The sequence below is a fragment of the Mya arenaria genome, chromosome 12, assembly GCF_026914265.1.
Source record: "Mya arenaria isolate MELC-2E11 chromosome 12, ASM2691426v1".
NCBI classification, from domain to species: Eukaryota; Metazoa; Mollusca; class Bivalvia; order Myida; family Myidae; genus Mya; species Mya arenaria.
In genome coordinates, this window is record NC_069133.1 from 11,483,106 (window position 1) to 11,507,712 (window position 24,607).

At 32.5% G+C, this 24,607-nt stretch overlaps 1 protein-coding gene across 1 annotated transcript in view; it reads right to left on the minus strand.

Annotated features, from left to right (window-relative positions):
• LOC128212427 (probable JmjC domain-containing histone demethylation protein 2C) overlaps positions 1-23,652 on the minus strand; it is a 50,663-nt gene extending 27,011 nt beyond the window's left edge. Inside the window, exons 1-4 of the mRNA XM_052917886.1 lie at positions 23,406-23,652; positions 18,124-18,276; positions 9,816-9,932; positions 3,761-3,967 (exon numbers count right to left, since the gene is read on the minus strand). Coding sequence (XP_052773846.1) covers positions 3,761-3,967; positions 9,816-9,932; positions 18,124-18,276; positions 23,406-23,570 — 642 coding nt within the window. The 5' untranslated portion in view covers positions 23,571-23,652. The remainder of the gene's footprint in view (positions 1-3,760; positions 3,968-9,815; positions 9,933-18,123; positions 18,277-23,405) is intronic.
• Positions 23,653-24,607: the final 955 nt, after the last annotated feature.

The following is a 24,607-nucleotide window of genomic DNA, read 5'->3' on the forward strand; positions in this document are numbered from 1 at the left end:
CTGAAAATTACTCTAATTAAGTTTCTTATGTGTAAAGAGACGTTTTCTTGAATGTTAGAATGAAATTAAGAAAAGATCTTACAAGATGTCAATCAAATTTCTAAACAATACTGCAACGGAAATCTTACAAGATGTCAATCAAATTTCTAATCAATACTGCATCACCAATGCTGCAAGAGTGCCGCTTCTGCTAAAGCTACCATAAGCTGGATTAAGGCATTAACTTGTTAACCAATAAAGTAAGAAAGTTTTGTTTTTCTATAAATCAACAGGAAAATTAACTTACCTTGTAAAATATTCTCAAAAAATCAGTTGTCTGCTTTTTGAAAGTTTTTAACTTACACTCAACAAATCAAGTACCTTGACCTTCTTCCCCACCCTCAAAAGCAAGTTTAATCTGCAGCTTCATATAAGCTATATTCACACTAAGATTCATCACTATCCATCAATTCTAACTAAGTTGTTGGGCAGAAAAACATTTTTCTATTTTTAGGAACAGTGACCTTGACCCCAAGCTAGCTCTTCACATAAGCTACCTTCGCTCTAAGTTTCATCAATATCTATCAATGCTAACTAAAGTTAAAGTTATTGGGCAGAAACCATTTTTCTATTTTAGTAACAGTGACCTTGACCCCACCCCCCTCAAAAGAAATCCCAAGCTAGCTCTTCCCATAAGCTACCTACACACCAAGTTTCATCAATATCTATCAATGCTAACTAAAGTTATTGAACAGAAACCAATGTTTGAAGCCCGCCCATCCGCCCGCCCGCCCAACGACAACCTCATTCTACTAACCCTGTTGAAAACCTGGTTAAAAACCAATAATGGCCATTTTTCTAGACCAACAGCAGCTGCAAAACAGCTAATAAAGGAAAAAGTCTCAGGAAATACTAATTATAACAACCTGGGGGGGAGGGGGGGGGGGGGGGTCCTTGCCTGTCCATTATGGATGGATGGTGGGGTGAGGGGGGGAGTGTTTGGTATTCAAATGTCGTAATTGGTATTTTAATATTTGATGGGGGGTAAAAAGGTTACAACTAGTATTACTCTGAGAATATAAAAAAACAGTTTAAAAACAATTTATACATCTCCTATATTGATATACAACCAATTTTCAATTGCATCAGGTCTTTTAAAGCCGTCTGTTTTCTTCCCCCACAAATTTACACAACCCAGAGACCATTTCCTTATATAATCCCATTGTCAGTAGCCAATTCTCAATGGACTCTTGGAATAAGAAATCCAATTTTCCCAGACATGACAGCCTCCATTATAAGAAATGTAATAAAGAAAAAGAATCCCTAAAATTGTGAGGGAAAAGCTAAATCATTTTCGTTTCTATGGCAACAGTTTTCCAAGATCAATTGTTATTTATGAAATTGGTCCCAGACTAGAAATTGTAATTTGGTTAGCAGTTAATCATGTCACCAAGAAAAAGGAAATGCTCTTTTAAATCATTAAGTTATGAAACAAGATATTTGAGTTGCCAAACGCCGAAAGAATAATGGCAATATTGACATAATTAGAAAATGTTAAATGTTCAATAAACCTATTTACAGTTCAATACCATTTATTACAGCACCCATGTCTAGATACAATCTTACTGCGCTAATGACGGCCATATTGATTCTTCGGAAACTACTGGCAAATAAATTACTCTCTTTTTAATAACTATGGATTGCTACTTCCCTAACAAACCATGTTATCCTTCAGAGATGTGGTGTTTATGCAATCATTTTAATTCAGAAACACTGCTGATCAATATTTGTAACAGCTTTTAAAGTGATTATAGTATGTTAGGAAATCAATTTTTGCAGGAAACAAGCATAGATAAATTGTGGGTCTTGACATTAGTGTCCCAGGGCTCAAACTAGGTCATAGCAATTTTGTATCATTAACCCTTTCGGCGCCAAAGTCGCATAATTGCGACAACTAGGCTGACCGCCAAAGTCGCATATTTGCGACAAAACAATAGGGTAGTGTTTTCGCTATTTTTACGCTCAAATATTATTACAGAGCCGAGTGATTTCTACTTTCGATTCAGAACGAGGCTTTTTCATGTTACTTCCGCATTCTTAAATTATTTTTCACGTAAAATTGAATTAATTACAGTCTTCTAAAGTAAATTAAAATCGCAGAGCGATCTGGACAATTCAAGATGGCTTCCAGGAAAAGGAAGCGGGCTTATACTTGCAAGGAAGTGCTAAATACGATCTGTAATGACAGTAATAGTAATATTCCGGACATAGAAATTGGATTCGGATATGTCAAATGAAAGTTCGGATGACGATATTAGTGAGAAAACTGTTTCAAATCCGTCATCCAGACCACAAACACCTTCAGGTTAGTTTGAATAATGCTTTTTTTCTGTTATTATTGATGTTTTATCCCCATGAAAATGTCAAATATACCATAAATAAAGAAATAAGCACTTGGCAGCTAAGTAATTCAATATAATATATATAAAAGAAGACTAAATTAAAAAAAATATATGGATGAAACTTTGCCCAGTAGGTTGAGAGGTTGGCGGTCGTTTTTTTATGATATCTTCAAATTCGTCTGTTTTTGAGTTCTGGCTGCTTATTTTGATCAAATTCTCAATTTATAATGCAGTTTGATAATTAAACATATGCCTATATTGATTTATGACTGTTATAGAATTATTTATTATTTATTTAAGACCACGGACAAGAGGTTGAGGGGACAAGGTAGAGCGATCGGGAGAGGGGAATATTCTAAAAGAAGAAGCATCGATCAGATTGTGCAGTGCGAAGTGACAGACAGACTCCTGGATAAAACAAACATATTTTAAATGCAATGAGTGCAACATTCCTATGTCATTCACACAAACAAGAACTTTCAGGAAGCTTGACGCGTGGTCCATAATGTTGATGCATAACTATCTAGATGTGTTGTTTGTACACATGTAGATTTGTTTGTAAGCAAAAATGTTTTCATTTTAACATAGTCATTTTTTCTATTGTATAAGAAGTAAAGAAAGGATATGTACACAAATGTAATCACTAAATATTTATGAACTTAATGACATTTTTTCATTTTTTAAAATTTATTATGTAATTTATTAAATATTTTGTATAATAAAATTTCAAAAAATCATATTTGTTTTGATCTTATGTTTAATATATTATTTAATTAATTTACTGTGAAAATTTGAAGAGAAAAGCTTTATAAATAAAAAAGTTATGGTCAAGTGAATAACCTTGGTAGAATTCTCTTAGACTTCCAGGAATTAATTTGGCACTGAGATGAACTTTTGACTATTTATTTGGCACCGAAAGGGTTAAAGTCATCACACAGTTATCATAAACAGCTGTTCTTGGCTTACATGAACAAGAATACTGATATTATTTTGTCTATTTTGGACCTGCTATCATACACAATGCACTTAATAAATGTCAGCATACTTCTGTCAGAAGAGAGGTTGGACACAGGGGCAGATCCAGGATTCAACGTTAGAGGGGGCTTAACTTAGGTTTAACCTTTTTGACTTGCACCCCTCCCTCCCTCAGAACTGAAATTTATTTGGTTTAAAGTGTTTGCAGGGGGGCTTGGGGGTACTCCCCCTAGACAAATTAAACAAATTCAAGTCTGAAATATTTTTTTTTTTTTTTACTTTTTTCTCCTAAAATAAAATAAAAAGTAAACTTGGACAATTTTAGGGTGGGGGTGGGGGGTGGTTGGGAGGTATCAGACCAACAACTGATGTACAGTTTCTACGCCAGTGTCTTGTGGTGTTACCTTGGATGTGTGGTTGTAGGACTGTATGACTGCTGTGTACCACTGTGTGGTGCCCTCTGCGCGGTACACTTCAAGCCGGTAGCCGACGAGGACGGTGGGTGTGGTAAGCAGGATCTTCTGTCCGTCTTGATAGTCGAGCCACTCCTTTAGACCGTTCTGCACCGCTGTACGCGAAACGGCTGTTGGATGACTACGTTCATTACCCTCCTGGAAAACATACAAATATACAAGAGTCTGAGATTTAAAGCTTGCAATCCTTCAGGATAAATCCTGAACTTCCTAAAAATACCATCTTTATTTCATTCCATTTACAAAACTTATGTATGTAATAGCAAAACTTAGTAATAGTAATATAGCAAAGTTCACTATTTCTCTGCTTCTTGGAAATGTTACAATGAAATAAAAGAAGATTTGCAGTGTCGAGAGGCGTTTGAACTCAGCCTTGAGACTGTTCGTAAACATGGCTTTGAGTACTTTTGGCAGTATTATCTCAACAACTTCCAAAAATAAATATAATGCAGTCATGTATATATTGGTTTAAACTTAAGCGTTTGTGTACCATACAGACAGAAACCTTAATGAGTGAAGAGGACTCATCATTGTCATGATAGCGGGCCATACAAACTTTATCACCAGTCTTGAGAGCTTAGCTATCTTCCACATAAATCATTCCCATCAGTTTGTTATCCATAAGGCCAAACAGTAAAGTTCTTACTTCTGACTTACATCTCAAAAAAACAGGGTAGGTAGGTAGGCATATTTTTTTTTTTGGATAGCCAGAATTATGTACCAAACCTAAAGACCTATATCAGGGTATAAAGTGGTCAAAATTAGCAATAGACCGCAAGCCCTGCACTGGTCACATGCTTTCCTTGCTTGCTCAAATTCTGGGATTTATACAGCAGGACTTGTTGAAAAATGTAATGCCAAGAAGAAGTTTAAGAATTAAGGCCTGTTCATCCAAAAGACTAATTTCGATGACTGGGTATAGCACTATTGTAGATTTTTTTAAAATATAACTCGGTCAAATTTTAACATGCTCACTCAAATAAATGCTTTTTTTTACACTACAGCAAAAAGAATTGTAGGGTTTGAAGGAAAAAATATGTTCTATCAATTAGTGGAAACAAAGAATTATTTGTTTATGCCTAAGCAAACAGGGCTTTATCTTTAAAATATCTTATAGAAAGATTAGAGGACCCCATGCATATCATATTACACTGTTTAAGTTTTTAGTCAATATACATTTAATATCAGACATTATATATTTTATTATAAAATACAGATTTGCTATTTCTTTTTCTATTGACAAGGACAGTTAAATCAATATTTCCACAAATCTTTCTATAAAATGTTCTTCATATTTGTTTAACATTTTAATTCTGTTTCTTAAAAGCGTCCTTTCATTCAACAGAATTAGATTAAATATTTGTTGATCAAGTTAAATCAATATTGGATAATTTTCAATTTAAAAAAAAGAGGAATATTAAACCTCAAAAGAAAAGATGAATAAAGCATTTAAGAACAGACTTCATAATACACAATCTTTCCCTTTTAAGTGCGTAACAAAAGTATCTCGAAGTGTGACACAACTTAGGCCTAAGGGAAGCAACTCAAATTAAACTTCGGAAATGGCTCTAAGATTTTAAACTTCATATAAAATTTATATCCCTTTGAAAACTACACCGATGCATTGAGCAGTATGTGTTATTACTGTTTCCAGCAAATATTCAATTTATGATAACTGTAAGAAATGGTGATGAGACTAAAGGGTCAGGTCAGTTTTACACTTTCAACACACCCAATGAGTTCGATTCCAAATCAAACCAATTTGGGGAAGATGCATAATTTCGACTAAAATATGGAATTCCTAGAAACAAATAAAAATGCTTTGAATGAATGCAGAAGAAATAAATAAAAGAATGTGATAAAGTCTGTTCATGGATGTGATTGACCTGGCAGCTTAAGGGCTGAAACAAATTTTGGCATTGGGTTTGGGTGTTTTAGTCCCCTAATGCGGATGATTCACCCTGCTACAGAAGCAAACTGGCTTTTTAGAAGCCCTTTTGAGGTTTCTTCCGACTTCAAATTGGAGGCAGACTGGAGTGTCAATATAACAACAAATAAAGTTACAACCAAAAGCAACCAATAAACTTTAATCAGTTAAAAAAACACAATATAATTAAATGCTTTTCATTTCTTTAGTCCCTGGAGACATTTGATTCATGGTTATATGCGCCCAAATCATATTCCTGTTTGTTACTTAAGAATACACCATCTGTTCCATACAAAAATGGTCTTGGTCCAATTCTATTATTATTTTTTTCTTTCATAAAACATAAAATTAGGAAATATTTTTTCCTGGTAAATTTAGGCAAAAAGTATATGTTAAAGCATTGTGAAAGGGGCTGATTTTTGCTCCAAATTTGACAGAAAAACACTGCATAATCACGAAGAATTCTCACTTTGATCAGTTACCCCTGAAATTTACAAACAAACTAAATGATTTAAGAATTTATTTCAAAATTAGGGAAAAGCAGCTGCTCATAAAATGCTAAAAAAATGCCTGTGATTCAGAAATTGTTTTCAATAATAACTTAATTTGATCAGGAAAGTCGACAAATCAACTTGGAGTATATTGGCAATCAGCATTTAGTTGGCAATAATCTAGGTAATTAATTAACCCAAGTAAACTGCATAGTTTCATGCTCTTAATAATTTAGACACTCATGGACTGGTGGATACAGGTTTCACCTTCGTTTATGTGTCCTACAGTCCTGATCTGAAACTCATCAATGCTTAACCTTGGTCACACTTTTGTTTACATTGCACAAGTTCTTCTTAACTTATTATTAACCTGCTGAACTAGTAAAATACACCGGCAAATATTTAAACAAGGAAAGTGTGGCTGATAATTTTTTTTAATTAAAACAGGTTTTAAAATGACACGCACATAGGGTGTCTCTTAGGGCACATACGGTACGTAAGAAAAGAACAAAAAGAAGGGCACATATATATGGTAGGTAACAAAAGAACACTAAGACATTTCTGATGTCATTCCATTAAAAATAAAATTGAATCAGTTAAAATCAGTTTCAACCAAAAACCAGTGTACAATGTAAATATAGAACACCTTTATAGCTAGATATTCACAAAAATGTCAACACTTGAAAATAGATTGCCTAAAATTACTCATCAAATTGACCACAGTCATAAACCATGCAAAAACCTTCTAAAATTTTAATAGCGTTTTCTTTACTTTGTAAATGTTCAATGTTTATTGAAGTGATTGAAATATGCTCTCTCATCCACTAATATCTTCACAACAAAGGCAGGCACCCCAAGGTAAAGTACACACATCAATAAATATGGAAAAGAGCCAACCTCACACTTTACCCACTTTACATGACTCTAACTTGTTATACACCTAGCTGGGGGCATCTCAAAATGTTCAGTACACCGGTAAACTAATTTACCTGTATGTACAAGATCTATCTATATTAAAGTAAGTTGACAGATCTTGTAGCCAATAAAATTTAATGTTTCATCATAATTATATTTATACTTAAAGATAAATGCCGAATACCTTTTCCCAACCAATATGGCAACAAGGGTTATTTTTCCTGCATTTAGAAAACAAAGTATCAACAAATTTAATTTTTAAATAAAAATACTGACTGTACATATAGTCATATTGAGAAATTTAGCCGCAAAAAGAAAAACCTTATTCCTTCTTATCAGGGCTAATAATCTTTAAATTGCATGTCAAGATCAGATACTAAATACATGACAGTAGGAAGGTCAGTGCCTTTAAATTATACATCAGTGCAAAGTATAATCTGCATCGGTAAGTTCCATCATGAGAAAATATTGTATTTCAGCTGAATTTTATTACCATAGTAACATGAGTTTGTATTCATTTCTTCTCATTTATAATGCTGATGTAATGTTATTCATGAAAACACTGTCACATTTCATTTCAAACAGAAGCACAATACTGCCATACAGAATTTCTTGTGTCTGAAATGTGTTACATTAATGGTAGATTCACGCCAAATATTAATACTGATAGAAGAAAATCAGGTAATGGCATTTCCATAAAATCATGGCCAGGAGAGAATAGAGGACCTACATATTGAGTCCACTGGGACATGAGAATATCAGCAATATCGAAGATCAAAGCTGGCCCTGAACAGAATGATTGATTGCTCTCTGCTGATCAATTTTCTCTAATTTTCACCCCAGTTTGTGTTGTGAAAGAGAAAGGCCCCAGTATTGGATCAATGCTGCACATTTTCTCCTATTTTCTAGTATTCTGCATTCAGCATCTCAACTGAGCTCCTTCAAGCAGACAATAATGCATTCTTGGACAATTCCAGAAATTGCAGCTGATCACAAATGACAGTAACAGAAGACTTTGCCACTCTATCCACCGGCATCGATCCAAATCGGGAGAAAAAACATTTTCCAAGACAATTATTCATAAAACACTAAGCCAAAGCTGGAATCGATAGCAGAGAATCTTGGAATCTGCTTCCATTTTCTGTACTCCCAGAGAGTGAGAGACCAATCCATTCTGGCTTCTATAAATGATTAAAGCTCACAATATCACAACAAAATGTACACTTTATCAGGCAACTTGCTGTCTCCAAGCCAAACAATGCTGGCTCTCTGCCATTGTTGATGTGTATTTTTGTCCAGGAATTATCTTTTATCTTAGAACAACGATGCAGAACCTACTAAAATTAAAATTAAGATACTTGAACATCAAAACTTGCATCCAATAATGATTAATTTTGAAACTGAAGACAACAATTATCATGGTCTACAACACTATGCAGGAACAAAAATAGAAAACAAAATTCCAAAGAACATTTAACAGGGACAAAATAAGTGGATAGGGACACCATAAGTGGATATAAATACACATCTGTTTTTTCTCAATTGGTAATGGGACATGTTTCAAGCAAATACCGTATTAGTCTTAATAGACGCCTATGCCCTTATGGATCTGTTTGTGGGTATATAGTAAAAGAGTAGACAAGACTACTTATGCAAAATTTGTTCTAAAGGAATGGTCTTATAGGCATAGAATTGTTACTACTAACATTAATGTCGGGAGTCAGTTCTAGTTTAGATATTTATAATCGTTTTCTCTCTAAATGATTATTGATATCATAATACAATCGGTTTTTGACAATTCCTTAATTGTAGTTTTATTTTTTATCAAACTAGTAATCCTTAACTATGCATGTGTTTTGTGTAAGTTTGAAGTTATTTAGTGTTTTTGATGCTTTCAGCAATATTGTTTACGAACACTTCCAAATGTATCAAAGAACACAAAGGAGAAAATTGGCGTAAATAAACTGAACACAAATAACGACAGGAAATAAGTTAAACAAATCGCTGGTTGAATCAATGATAGATTATGGCAAAATACAATCGATTGCAGACGATTTCAGGCCCAACAAATAATTTTTTCATTATAATCAGTCATTGGAACATCACTTATTAACATGACACAAAAGGAAGTCTAACTCTGCCTGGTCACTTGCCAGATGTTGTTTGTCAGAGCTGGTCAAAGTAATCCATTTGATTATACAACCATGTGCTTATATTTATTAAAGAAATATAATCCCTTTGTTTGCCAATCGAGTGGTTGAATGAAAAACAGCATCAAGTTAATTATAATACCAGTATATTAATTGTTTTGCCTTGTTTTTCTTGTGGCAATATACAAACTCATACATCAATGAGGAACATTCCCAAGCCCTAAAGACATGTAAGCCTGTCCTGCTAATTTTTATTTCAGGATGCACAAATGTTTTCTGGAATAAATCATAATCTGAGACTCATTTTCAGAAAATTATTTAAAAGCATGTGGCAACATCAGTGCCAGTGAAGCATGCAGGCCAGAAGCAAGTCCAGGTCTGGGGGTATTAATGTATTAAAGCTTGAAAGTAATAATCTTCAAATAACATGGGTTTTTTTTTATGGTATTCAGGATTGTTCAATAACATCATAATTTTGATGACCACTTGACAATGTTATGTACCTGGAAGACCTGAATCTCCTTCTCCTCAACCAGACCAAGAAATCTGTCCACCAAGAACTCCACTGGCTTCCTCTTGCATGCTGCTAGACCTGCCTTGTCCACTACCGCACGGAAACTCTGCAAGTAGAAATACATTCCATAAAGGACTGTACTAGCTGTGAGATAGATATAGGTGGCAGTATTGGGCAGGGAAGATCACTGCTTACTTTACATACATTAACAAATAAACAACTTGTCAACAGAATTTTCAAAAATAAAATATAAACATTTACAAGAAATATATAGTTGAAAAACATGTAGTACAGTTTATTTACAAACTCGTTTTTTCAAGATACAAAGACCATGATTGAAATAAACTATACTAAAGAAAATGTATGTAGTCTATTTACTATGACTTTCATTGTTCATTGTTTACAAGTTTGTTTTATAGATGACCTTGAGGTTTATTATTTATTGTAAGAATAAAACTGTATGACAGTTTGCAGAAAAACATCACTTTGCATTATGACTATTCAAAAACATTATACTTAAGGATAATGCATCATTGCGCTATTCTACATTCAAATAAAACTTTGTAATTACTACTGAGCAAATTAATCATTACACAGACCACTCAGCAGTATATATGGCTACTTATTATAGTAACTAGGTCAATAAACTTATAATCTATATGTAGAAATGCTTTGAGATGACCCCCATACTTGAGGGACTACTTTCTTTAGTAAACATTCTACTATACACAGCATATTTTTTCCTATCCCAGGTCCTTGTGGCCATTATCGACTATTAACAGTCAAGATAAGTTTTATATGAAATAACAAACACTGTAATAAAGTATTTACTACTTTAAAGGAACTGGTTCATGTTTTAAAGGGTCAGACATAAGCAGAATGCTTCTTACAATGAGAGAACTTCATAAAAAGTTTAATGAGAGCTAAAAAGTTACTGTAACAATTATTAAATAACAGGAAAGCTCTATTTGCCAAAAAGTATCAGTAATACTATTAGAAATGAACTATTTAAGTCTTGGATTCAACTCAAATGAAAACCAGCCAGTTATTATTTGGTGTTATATAAAAGTCAGTAAAATAGCTGAATAGTTTACAGAACTTGTTTCCAACATAAAATCTATGACTATACTGTAAACATGTGCCTGTAGGTAAGTTGTTTGATATTTTGATTAAGAAATTAGTTAATCATTATAAAATTCAAGTGCCTCATGATATCAATTGGTTAAGAAAATAGTTTACACTGAATAAATTTAAAGAAACCGTATACATATTGAGTACAATGTTTTTAAAACCTACAAAACAGCTCAAACAAATAGAAGTATAGAGTATCTCTGTCATACATGTACAATCACTGATATAACGAGATTCAATTCACAACTAAATGCTAAAAATATATGGGCTTTCGGGTCCTTTTGGTAATCAAACTAAAGGGACTTTTGAATTTAATATAGGGAGTGAAAAAAATCACCTAAAAAGATTAAACTTAATTTAAATTGTTTTATATACCTTTAAAATTGTTTACCTTGTTTCCCTACAATCTTATTTATAATTATTTTGAAATATTTTTAAATAATATTCAACACATTTTTAAGCAAAATTAATGCCTAAATGTGCAAAATTAATGCTTTCACGGCATGTTATGTCTGTTTGAGAGATTCATCAATTTAAACAATTTGATTGTCTTTTCCTCAAACCTCTGTCAACAACAAGAACAAGAGGACGAGGAGAATTATCAGAGCGACGACCAGCATCTGTGAGTGTTTGAACTACAGACACCCTGAGTAAATCAATCCAGCGGTCATTGACCAATACCTCATAAATATAGATTTATCTTAAATGTTTTGTAACATATGGAAATGGGAGTAGTGTTAAACCAGCTATCTAATAAAAATAAAGACAATAATGATTTTCACCATACAGTCCTTCTGTGTCATGAAAAGAGAAGTTGAACAGTCTAATACCGGTGTGTATAAATTTCCGCCTCCTATCAAAAAGAATGTGTACTCGAATTGAGCCGATTCAAACTTTGAAATTACTCTGAAATTGTTCCCAAACTTTTTGCAGCACCATTATATATCCATTTCAATTTAAATTTTATACAGGTACTGTAATGTTATTCATTAGAAGCAGTGTGTAATTAGATCTTGAAAAAAATAAAAAAATAATCAGGCATTAATAAAATAATAATCAGGCATAAAATGTTACTGTTTTTATGGGAAAACCTACATATCTGACATATGACCTTCAAATTGAACAAACAATGCCATCAATTATATGGAAATAAGAACAGGCCATTTCTGTGGGAAATGAAATAAGAGCATAATTAGTGAAAACACTTATATTTTTCATTCTTTAATTTTCTTGAAGAATCATTATGTGTCGAGGGTAAAAATTGGCTCCAACCAATTTGTAGAAACAAGTTACCGGTACATGTTCTTTAGGCTATTTAAAACTCTGTGCTAGCATTTTTTTCTTAATAATATACACATTTAAAAGCACATAAATTCAATTATTATCATTCTTTACAATGATAATGTAAGAACTATTCTCTTTAATCTTAACCAGTGCACTGCACATAAATATCGATAAAACTTACAGTAATTCAGTAAAAATAATCAAGAACAAAACCATAAGAACAAGCTGCTCCCTTTCTAGATTAATGATCACATAAACTGCACTAATGCACCCTTTCTATAAAAAAGAAATAACAAGAAAATTGCAACATCATTTTCCATCCCTGTACTCTGAGGTTAAACTACTATTTCAACATTGTAAAGGCACTTATTTTTATTCAAGCACTGTCACGATAAAACAGATTACGTACATTAAAAAAATGGGTTCAACTTTTAATGATCCATTCCCACTTATTAATATTGAGATCATATTTTTTTTACATTAAACATTACATGAAATCAACAAACATTATCACATACGTCACTTGCATAGAAGTTGCCAAACTAAAATTAATGGGCGTTTTGGGGCAGAATTTGATCCTTTTTGGGGGATTTTATAGGACTGACAGAATTTTATAAAGATCAAGTCATGGACAAACATCCCTAGTTATCTGTTTGGGGTCCTTCGAAAACTGATGGATACGATTTGAGGGCTTCTGGTAATTTTATTATAAGGTGTGGTGGGGGGGGGGAAGTGGGTATGCACAGTATGTTGGAGGCCCCTTGAAAGGAAATTAAGTCAGGGACACATATTTTCTGTGTCAGGGATTTTTTTTATTATGTCTGTAATCTTAACAATGTTTGTCATTTATTATCATCATATCATACAAAGTAGGAGTCATACAAAGTAGGAGTGCTTTAATCGCAACTGTGACTGAATTGACAGGTAACCATTAATTTATCTCGGATCCATCTTTGGTTTGAACCTCTTTTGGCCAGACATTTTGCCCTGGTAGACTTCAGTATCATTTTTATAACATAATTTTGCCCTACACTTTCAATTGATTGAAACCACAGACCTTATTATGGCACACAAAGTGGCAAAATTTATGACAATACAGGCCAATCAAAATATAGGTACAGCTGCATTTATAGCTTTTTTATAGCTTTCATAACAGTTGTTGTATTTGTTACTACAGCTGTAGCTATAAAATTCAGCTGTAGCTATTCATTAGCAACAACTTTTCATGATTCTTGTTGTGTTTTACTTATAAGCCAGGGGATTCGTGAAAAGAAGTTTGGAAGTATTTCACTCACTAGAAATGGGCTAAAACTTCTACATCAGTCATCAAAATTAGACTTAAGGATGAACAATCCCGAATTCTTATATTATTGCTTGGAATAAAGATTTTTAACAAGCCCAGCTATAAAAAAATCAGAATTTGAGCAAGCCCGGAAGACATTTTACCAGTGCAGGGCTTGCGGGCTTGTGTTAATTTCGACCACCACTGCTACATGGTCCTTGGAAGTAAAGAAACATCCAACATTCTATATCTTCCGAAGGTAAAAGCTTCGAAGTTCAAACAATTAAAATCTGTTGTCAAAGTCTCATTTAAGTCTTTAAGAACTTTGATAAAAATTGTTTGAATACACTTTGTGTGTTGGCATCTTTTATTTCATATTTAATCAGGATAGTTGTACAAAAATGGAAATATATTTAGTGTCCAAGAGACTTGAACTTCAATTTTAAAACGAAAAAATTGGTGGCAAAGTAGTTATTACTTTTCAATTTCAAATTCTTATTTGGAAGCCCTGAGCTATAAAATAAAGCAAGACCTATACATGTATGAAGGTCAGCTGTAGCTATAGTTTGTGTCTTACAATTGTTATTGTCCACTTTTCAGCCACTTAGTACACGATATTACCTTTGTGTGATAATCTTCAAACTATCTTATAAAATGGACAAATTAAAGTCTTCCTTCTAAGGAAGGATTTTTCATACCATCATTAAAGATATTTTGCCTTGCCAGGGTTTAAACTCTAGCACAGGCCATCCTTGCATAAAATATATCAAACTTTTAAGAATCTTTTTTTACAGAAAATTTTATACAGTTACAGGCCTAGCGTTACTGACTCAGGCTTCAAAATAACTATGATTAATTAAACAGATTAGAATAAAGCCCTTGTCTAGCTATTTTTTTATTATTTTTCAGTAAAACATCTCAACACCACTTAAAGTGACATTGTTAAATGACTTCTTCGCAGTAGAATATTTCGTTGACGGTACAACTTTTATAACTGTGTTTCACCTTCAGATTCTTGAAATCAATGATTAAATCTTGTATCTATTTTTGTTTACAAAATTTCGGCAGTTCTGTATTCTTATCATCAGTTCTGTACAACTTTGAGAAGGCCCCCAGTTACCATAATTAGAAAGTAGTTCATGTTCAACATGGCAGATTTGTTTACACTATTGTCATAGGCCTTAGGCAGTTTTGGACAAAATGCTTGAAAATAGACATGTATTTGCAAAATATTTTTATTGCATTCGAATCAACACATATAACATGACAAAGGTGTTCCAGTCATAACCAAACGCAAGTATGCATAATTGATCTATCACACACAATTTAGCAGCAAACTGGTGCAGGCCTCTCTCATAGCAAGACTTCCATATATTCATGTCTTATTCAACACTTCATCATGTCCACCTTGGACTAGCCAATGAAAGGTATATAATAGTTAATGGACACAATTATTTGAATGCCATCTAAACTTTGAGTATTCAAAACAAAACATTACACTTTTGGTACTGATCATATCAGAAATCTACCTCACAAAAAGCAACTCAAGTATCTGTAAAAAAAAATAGTTTATTACTAACAGCGGCGATTCAGATTGCAGTAATGATTGTAGATGCAAGATTTGTCCATGAACTCACACAATACCAAAAGGAAAACCATGTTTACAGCAAGAAAAACAGGTTGAGTAATGATGGCTGTATCTTGTACCTTGATGAATATAATCTCTCTTCAATATGATGAACACGGACAATGCAATATTGTTTCACAGCCAACACTGCCTTTCAAAAGCAAGGCAAACTTGAAAACTTATTGTAAATAAATGAATGATATTTGGATCAGTTTTTTAACATTTGAATATTGTTGCCGGAACAAAAAATAATATCAGCCATTCAATTTACATTTGTCAATATTAAGAAACTTCTGAATCAGTCTTTTTTCAAAACGGAGCTAACAATGGAATGTGCAAATCAATATATTAGAACATGAAAACCTCACAATACATTATAATGATACGGGATTGTACATAAATGTTTTTAATCTTAAACCTTAATGGAGCTAATTTTTTTATCAATCTGAAAATCAGTAAGAAAAAAACCCTGCAAAACAAGGTTAAAACTTTTTCTTTTTTTCTAATTTCAGTAATTAAAAATATATTGTCTTTTCAAAATAGTGTTTAAAGTAGCGAACATACATATTTTTACAATGTTTATGCATGCATTTTAAAATACTGGATTCATCCATGCGCTGGTCATGTTAAGATTTTGTTTGAATTTCAAAAGAAATTCATCCTTTTTTATTTGTTCATGAAAACCACCAAAAAAGAAAATTGGACAATCCCTTTTTCACAATAAAATTAACAAAATGTTGATTTGAATTGGTATCAAATGATGAAAAAAAATGATCAAGGACTTCCATTCAATTGTTATAAAACAGTCTTGTCATTGATGTACCATTTTTCAGTTTTGTTATGTAAGAATGATCTCCAAATTCCTTTGTAAATGAACAACAACATTGATTTATGATGATCAACTTTCAGATACAAATAAAAGGTTATTCCAATAAAAAGTATAACATAAATGCAGTATTAAGTTCGTTTGATTGTTAGAGACCAACAGTTCAATGAATAATTTAATTACTTCAACATTTTATTATATAGTATCTACTAAATGTACATGTTTATTTGTTTATCACCAGAACATCACACCCTAAAATTTCATTAACTCAGTGTTTATTATTTCTGTTTTAGCTTACAATAAGAAATCCAGTATATTCCACTAAAATTTAATTTTTATTAAGATTGACATGAAACATTAATTTAATGTCAAAATTTGAAACTAAAAAAAGGAGAGAACTGGTTCTGTCATGATGTCAAAGCAACCTAATACACATTGTTTTTTACCCTAAACAAGACATTTTGCTGCAACAAGTTAATTTGATTATTATGCTGAATATTGCATGATCCTAGTTTTTTGCACCTGCCATAAACATAATTTAATATGGGCTGTGTACAAGACTAAAGATATCACAGATATGATTTGCCTTTATTTCTCATTTATCAAAAGATTTTTATTGCAACTTCAAACTTTGTACAAAAGAAAATGAATGTAGACATAATTTGTTTATTTTACAGTCTGTTTGGTTTTGTGTTTGATATATTGTCGCTTGAACAATGTCATGTAGTCTAAAGATAATGAAAACATCAATTAATAAGATACAATAGAACAGGTAAACTGAACATTTGTGTACAGAAATTCAGTTCTGATTATAACCTACAAATCCACCAATGAAATTAACTAGCAACATGCTTAATCATTAAAAATTGAATTTGAACACATGATATGACATTTTGGTTCCCCACCTGCCTAAAACATGTTATAATCTAAGTCAGGCCTAAAAAAAAATACATTTGGTTCGGGTTACCCGACCCTACCTACGGAATAGGCGCCGACCCTAACATTTTTATAGTCAGTTTGAAAAAAAAATAATGAAAAAATAAAAAAAAAAATAAAAAAAAAATCTTTTTTTTTTTGCTTTTCAATATGTAGTTTAAAACCTTAATTGCTTATATAGAAGATAACTTTAACACCATTCTTCAATGATGAAAATGACATTCTTATATAAAGCCTAATAAAAAATTAAAAAAAAAAAAAAAAAAGCCTACCTACCCTACCTATTTTTGAAAAGGATGTAACCCTAACCAAACAATTTTTTTTTTAGGCTTCAGTATGTTATGTGTATTGACTAAAACAGGATTGCTCCCCTCACTGGCTTTGCACTCCATAGTATTCATGAAGATTTTATATAACATATTCTATTTATTATATGGCATCCTGGTTCGGTTACTTGGTATAAAATAGAACATGTAAAATCTTCATGAAAGCAGGATGGTGTGAGAGAGCCCTTCATTGAACATTATGAGTTTATACTGTTTGACATAGATATTAACATGTTTTCTGCAGGTGGGTAACCAAATTATGATGACATGACTGTTGTTTAGCTGCAATAAATAATTAGGCATGGGACTTATTGGAGGCTGATATGCAATTTGCTATAACGTAATAATTAGTATTCTCATTATATGTGTAATAGTTACACATGTACATGAAAGCTTTAGCAACAAAGTTGAATTCAAATATTTGTGTCATAATTATGTATCAATGTGAAAGTTGAGTAAATGACCGTGCATAACTACTTGAGATTTTCTTACTCTAGTTTGAGAAAGTGACCCTGGTAGGAATTAAACCCTTGACCTATTGGATGAGGCTGACACCTATTTATACCATTACACCATTTTACTCTGCCTATATGTTAAAGTTCATTTTGGCGATCTACGGAAAATGGAGCGAGCACAGGGGGGCTGCAGGCCGTAAAAGCTTCAGTTAATAGGGTAAATCCTTGATTGTCATTGGCCCAAAAATATGTGCAAACACGAAATATAAATAGATTTTATAAACTACAGTTTACATTCATGTGTGGGTTTAATATTAGACTAAAGAAGGTACCAACACCTTCAATATATTTCTGGCATTGACCCCAAAAGTGTATCTTGTGAGTACATGAACTGTGCCCCATGACGTGTGAATCTAAGCTCTCTACTTACCAGTCCCGGCCAGGAGATGGACTGCCGAGGTCTATCCGGGTCGGGCCTCTCTGCCCAGACCAGCGTGTGCTCTACCAGAAAGAGCTGGAAGATATCGTGCACACGAACCCACTCACGGCGTGACCAGTCTATGTCATCAAACTCAATCAGAACCTGTAAGAATGAAAATGTAATGTATTTAAAATGAATTAGTTTACGACCAGTCATCAGAATTGAAATTTGGGTCAACATGAGGCGCAAATCCTTACATTACAACCCTAGTTTATGCATACAAGTCATGTACAGTAAATTGTATTATCTAAATTTTAAGCATCTATGCCTGAAAGCAGGCATGTGCTGAATTCAACCATAGCTGATATAATTATGCACTTTTCTGAAGTTAATGATACAAACATTTCAGATTACAGAAAAGTAGCCATCTCCTTATCAACTGATCTTTAAACACTTTGCAACATGCACATTCTGAAATTGTCAAGGAAGATAGTCTGACTCCACAAAGTTCTTATCAGCATAATTATACACTGACAGAAGTCTCATCAAACATGACTTAATGCTCTTCAAAGAAAATAATTAACAAAGAAGTGTTCTTATTATTTTTTTTATAGAATAAACTAGTGTTCATGAAAGATGTCTTACCCACCAGCCAAGGCTGGTAAAAATTGAACTTGGTAAAAAAATGCCAAAAAGACAAAGAACAAAAAGTATTGAAGACGAGTTTTCAGTCTGGTAAAATTTGTTTCTGTTTCCCCAATGTCTGACACCTTACAGACTAAAGATTTGAAGTTTCTACACGTTTTACAATTTCAAGAAAATATAAATGACTATTTTGTATTTTCATAAGAATGAGCAGTTTAATCTTATGTAACAGACTTGTATATGTATAAAAAAAAATATTAGGAGAAATTGTTCTCTATTTGTTTTCAAATCACAGTACTATCGATCAATCTTGGTGGACTACAAACATAAGATCAATAGCCTCTATTCAATATTTATAAGCTTTGGAAATAACCATGGGACATACTTTTATACTTCTACATCATAACATTCAGTTTGCGACTTCGGTCATAAATATACGCTTGTCATAAATTATGAGATTATGACAATTCCTATGTGCAGCAAAATGATGGTTTTTTACATGCAATAATTGTATAAATACGTACAGCGCAAATTATGTTTCAAAATTGTACCATGGGTTTTGTTTTTAAACAAAACTACTAGATTATACTACATACAGCTTAAGTTTACATCACATAACACAGTTGCAAATCACGCCCATACAGTTGTTTTTCTCAAGTGTTTACTGGCCTTATTATATAATTCATAACACTAGAAATCTTAGCCACAGAAAAAAAGCTTTGGTTCACATTACAGTATATGCCTTCATTGTAACGTTTTACTGTGATGCATGCAAATATTTATATTCACTTCAAAGTGTAAGAATTGTTATCCTAAAAGAATCTAGTTTTTTAATGACATAGCTGAACACACCAATATAATAAAACAAATAATAGGTCAGCTAGAAATAGTACTACTTATAAATACATGTTATACCGTGACCAGGAGTCATATCCATTTAGCTTATTAGTGAAAAGTTTCAGCTTAATGAAATGTTCAATTTTTTAACAACAATATTTTAAATACGCTCTATTTCTTATCCAATTTATTCATATATATGCCTTTATTATTATGAACATTTACTGGCTTAATTTCTTATTTTTTTGTAAAAGCATTGTTAGTTATCAAGAGGCACTCTTACTCCAAAATAAGATTTACCACAATTAATAATATTGTTGTAATATTCCAGAAAGGATGAATAAATGTCGAAAACAATGGTTCTTATGAAGGATACCGAGTTTAATTTGCAAGAAATGAGCATAAAAACACAGTATTTCTACCTTATGGGACTAAAGAAGACAACAGTAAATCTTAGCATTCACCAATCTAAATATTTTCGTGCTTTCTGCTATTAAATACATGGTTACAATCTTGTTATCAGTAATTAATATTTCCCATATATGCATTATTTAATAAGTAGTAAAAGGTTTAGCAGTCAAAATTTATGTTTGTTATACATTTGTGTGTATTAATTCCGAATAAGAGTGTCACTTTAACATTCAAGCATATTTCAAGCAGTTGAACAGTTTTACTTTAAAAGATTCTTCATCAATATGGCCCAAGAATAGGACTCACAAGAAAATCAAAATACACAATGAACACATAGTTATATTACACATAATCATTTATTCTAAATGGATGGGCAAATCTGCTTGTAACCTCAACACTTGACTCTTGTTAACAACGGGAAACTTAGTGTAGTGAGCGAAGTTGATACTGATTTTTTTAATTATGAATTCAGGGAAACTGTTAAACATTTACACAACCACAGACAAACCTCAGATGTTTTCTTAGCAACTAATGGATTCACTAAACAGGTACAGGACTCTGGGGTTTAAGCCAGGTTTTAAAAAGACAGGGTGCTGCAAAGGGGGGACAGGGTGCTTTAATAGGGCGAAAAGGATACATTGGATCAAGCTGTGAAGATATTGAACATTATGAATTTGACAGAAAAAGATGGTAAGAATAGCGTCTAACAAAGTAACATAAGATTTCAAATGCCAAATATGTAAAGCTTGCATGTATTTATAATAATCTTTATAAGCATTTAATTCAATGAGTATGAAGGCAGTAGAGTACTAGTGAGTACAGATGCTAGTTTCCATGAGGGAAGATGAGTGCTACCACAAAATGACATGGTGAAGCACCTTTTATTTTTTTAACTCTAGCTAAAACCCTAGTTGGAACAGAATATCATGAACAACATTAATTAATGAACAAAGTGATCATGGAAAATATATTTAAAAGAGTAGTAATGTAACATAATTGTACAATAATTGCTGAAAATATTCTTGTGTACATGAAGATTTAGCCATTTGTTGATAACATGTGAAATACAATTTCTCTGTACATGACAACGACCTATTTGCCAGAGGGTACTGACCTATTTTTATATTCATCAACCCAATAGACACATGTATAATTTATGACCTCTGGATTGGTACTGGACAGATCTAACATACATGTATATACTGTACAATGTGCACTAAACAGGTACAGCAATGTGAATTACAATAACAAAATGTACAACAGCTCTTAATGCTTATTTACAGCTAATATGCCCCTGGCAAGTTACATTATATTTCACACACAGAACAAAGCTTGGGGTTTATATGAAGGAGATCATCCTACAATATATATATATATATATATATATATATATATACAACTATTGAATCACTCTTTAGAAACCGGTTCATATTAATTAAATGAACTCAAAATGGCAACTGACAGAAGGCTGGAAGTCATTAAAAATTTAGTTTTCAATATTATTATTCCATATGCCAAAACATACCAAGTTCTTTCCCAAAATGTAAAATAAAAACACAGCAACAACCCTAAAAAGGAATAATTGGGCTGAAAAATGATTTTTGCAAGAAATGTGTTGGTGCGGAAGAAATGTTTAATTCAGAGAAATCATTTGTGCAATTTAAGAGTCATTCAGACTCTCAATTTTTAAATTTTATTTTTCAGTAGAGGTGTCTGAATACAAAGGTCATGGGCAAAATCAATTGGATATAAGAGCACCGGTAGCTTTTCTATAAAGAAAGTCAGTGTTATTTACAATTGTATTCTGCCTGGTGGTTGTTTGGCTTTTAATCCAGGATTCATTGACTTCAAAAAGGATTCTGGTAGTCTTTTGGCAGTCAAGACTCTCCTTTAACATTGTTCTCTTACTTCTTGCCTTAGTTGTTCGTCTCATGTAACCCCACCAAGCCCCTAGTTGTAACCCCACCCTCCATTTCTTAATTGACAAAAAATCAGCTTTGATGAAAAGTGGTGGAAGAGAATCAGAGAAACTGTGCAGAATTTAAAACATGCACCACACGAGTGACAGCTGATCCCTCTAAAAAAATGACTGTCTGAAAATGTTGATATCTTATAACATACACATTATAGTGTTTTGTTTTGTACTCATACTGGTAGAACTCTCTCTACAAAAAAACCTGCATGATCACCATTGGTCAGTGAACGAGGTTATAACAGTAATAAATACATATATAACATAATATATATATACAGTATATAAATATGATTACATTACAAATGGATATAGAATATATATTAATTAATATCACCAGTGATAACACTGACCTATAAACCATGGACTGGAAACTGCCCATATCCGTGGTACAATAAGAAGTAATAATTTACCCCAAAGCACTAGCACGGGCTAGTCAAGAAATGGAAAATTCCACCAGTTCTTCAATCGAAAATAATCGGCGATCTCTGTTTATTTCCAGCAGCTCTTCTACATTTAGCACCGACACGAGTGTCCATGTTGTGAGGAATTAATCTGCTGTTGTTTTTTATCATTATGAACTAATTTTACTTGATTAAAATAAGAAATATTAAAATAAGTAACATATTTGATGGAAGAACTCCATTATTTTACATTAAATAATAATATGGATATAATAAATGCTCGATATTATTGTGAAACCAAAATTATTCTGCCACGCTCATCGGCGCAGAAGTTCGTCAAAATCACTTTTCATTCAACATATTCAAAATTAATGTGGCCCTTGATGTGGTGTGGAAATGCATACATGCCTGTCACAACTTGTGATCTATATGACATTTTCAGTCTATGAAATAACTATAAAAGATAAGTCACAACATCTTGAGGGAGGGAATTACATCAGATGACCGGTCCGAGACGAGCAGTTTTATTTTCAGTCCGGAAGAGGCAGAATAAAATTTGTCACAATGCTCTATTTAATACTGTTTGAAAAACTACATCCAATTGAGTTTCTTCCAGCCTGAATTATATGTAAACTTTGTTTTAATTGATTATAAAATAATCAATTGGGGCCCTATTAGAATATTAATTTTATGAATTTTCACCTGTATTTGATTCTGAACGACTGCAAATTAAAAATAATGTATTTCGCAGACATGACATTATGTGCATTAAATGGTTGATGAATGCACTTTTCCCTGTAGAAACCTCTTTCTTCTGCTCTACAATATAGTTTTGTTATAAATCCGATGAATTTTAAGTATGTCATAAAATCATAAAAAAGTTATGAGAAACTTGCTCTAGATAAGTAGACAAACTTTTCACAGGAATATATTTCCTGGTGATAAAGGACGTATTCTACATAATACAATAAATAACTTGAAATTTAATGCAAATTTACTTAATTTCTGCACGAAATACTTACTGATAACTCTAAACTGGTTGTGTCTCGGATCGAAACAGCCCTCACAACACCGGACCGCCATTCCCACTCGGAGATTTTCTGGATTTTCAATTTTTGTGGGCTCCGAACTGATATGAAACGTTTTCCAACTAATTCTTCACGATAACGGCACGCCATTTCACACATTACGTATCCATTATATGCATTATAATTCCAAATAACAGACTTTTCAAAGAAAATTTATCCTTCGGAATGTCTACTCACAAGATTACGCTGCGCAATGATACAAATACACATTTCACATCTAGAAGGTCATTGGGTCGGGTGCAGGACGAAGTGAACCATTTCACAAGTGAACCAGTTCCTAAGTGTACCATTTCAGGACCAAGTGAACCACATATGTATTATATAGTGGCTATTGTGTGATGGCACACTGCCTGAAAGGTGATAATAACTAGTTATTATCGCCATTTGAATGCAAGACTTCACACATTTGTTACACTGTTAAAGATGTTTGTGTTCTCCTTTATACCCTAGTTCTCACTTTTCTGATGTGATTTGCCTCATCAGTGTTTTATTTTTTCACTAACAAGCCGGCGCGCACCGTTCATGTCAGTAACACTCGGAAGAGGAGTTGACATTAAACAGAGATAGATAGATAGATGTTTATTTAGCTGTTAGAAATTGACTTTTAAGGTTCATGACAATTAATATAGTAGCTATTTTATGATACATGTAGTAACATAAATACAAGAGATGCATTAATATTATGATATTTGTTACAAATCAATAAATGAACAACACAGGTTACAGTACAAATAATTGATGTTAATAATAATAATGTTTAAAGCACATTATACAAAGCACATGGTTATAACAAAAGCACTATATAAATAAATTAAATTCAATGATATGGGCATAAAACATGGTAATACATAATTCATAATGCAATACACAACATGTGTAAATATGCCTACTTATATACAGGCTTTCATACTAATTAAAAAATGTTTGAGTCATATGTCACTATGTCTGTTCACAGCTTCTGTAAGTGAGCTGTTAAATTAGTAATTACCAATTAAAAAGGCCAATTAAAATTAAAGTACAATTATCCATTAATTACACACACACTTATTTGTTTTCGGTACATTATTGAGGTGTAAATAATAAAAATAGAAAATTTTTGAATATATATATGGAATAAAATTCAACAAAGTAGGATG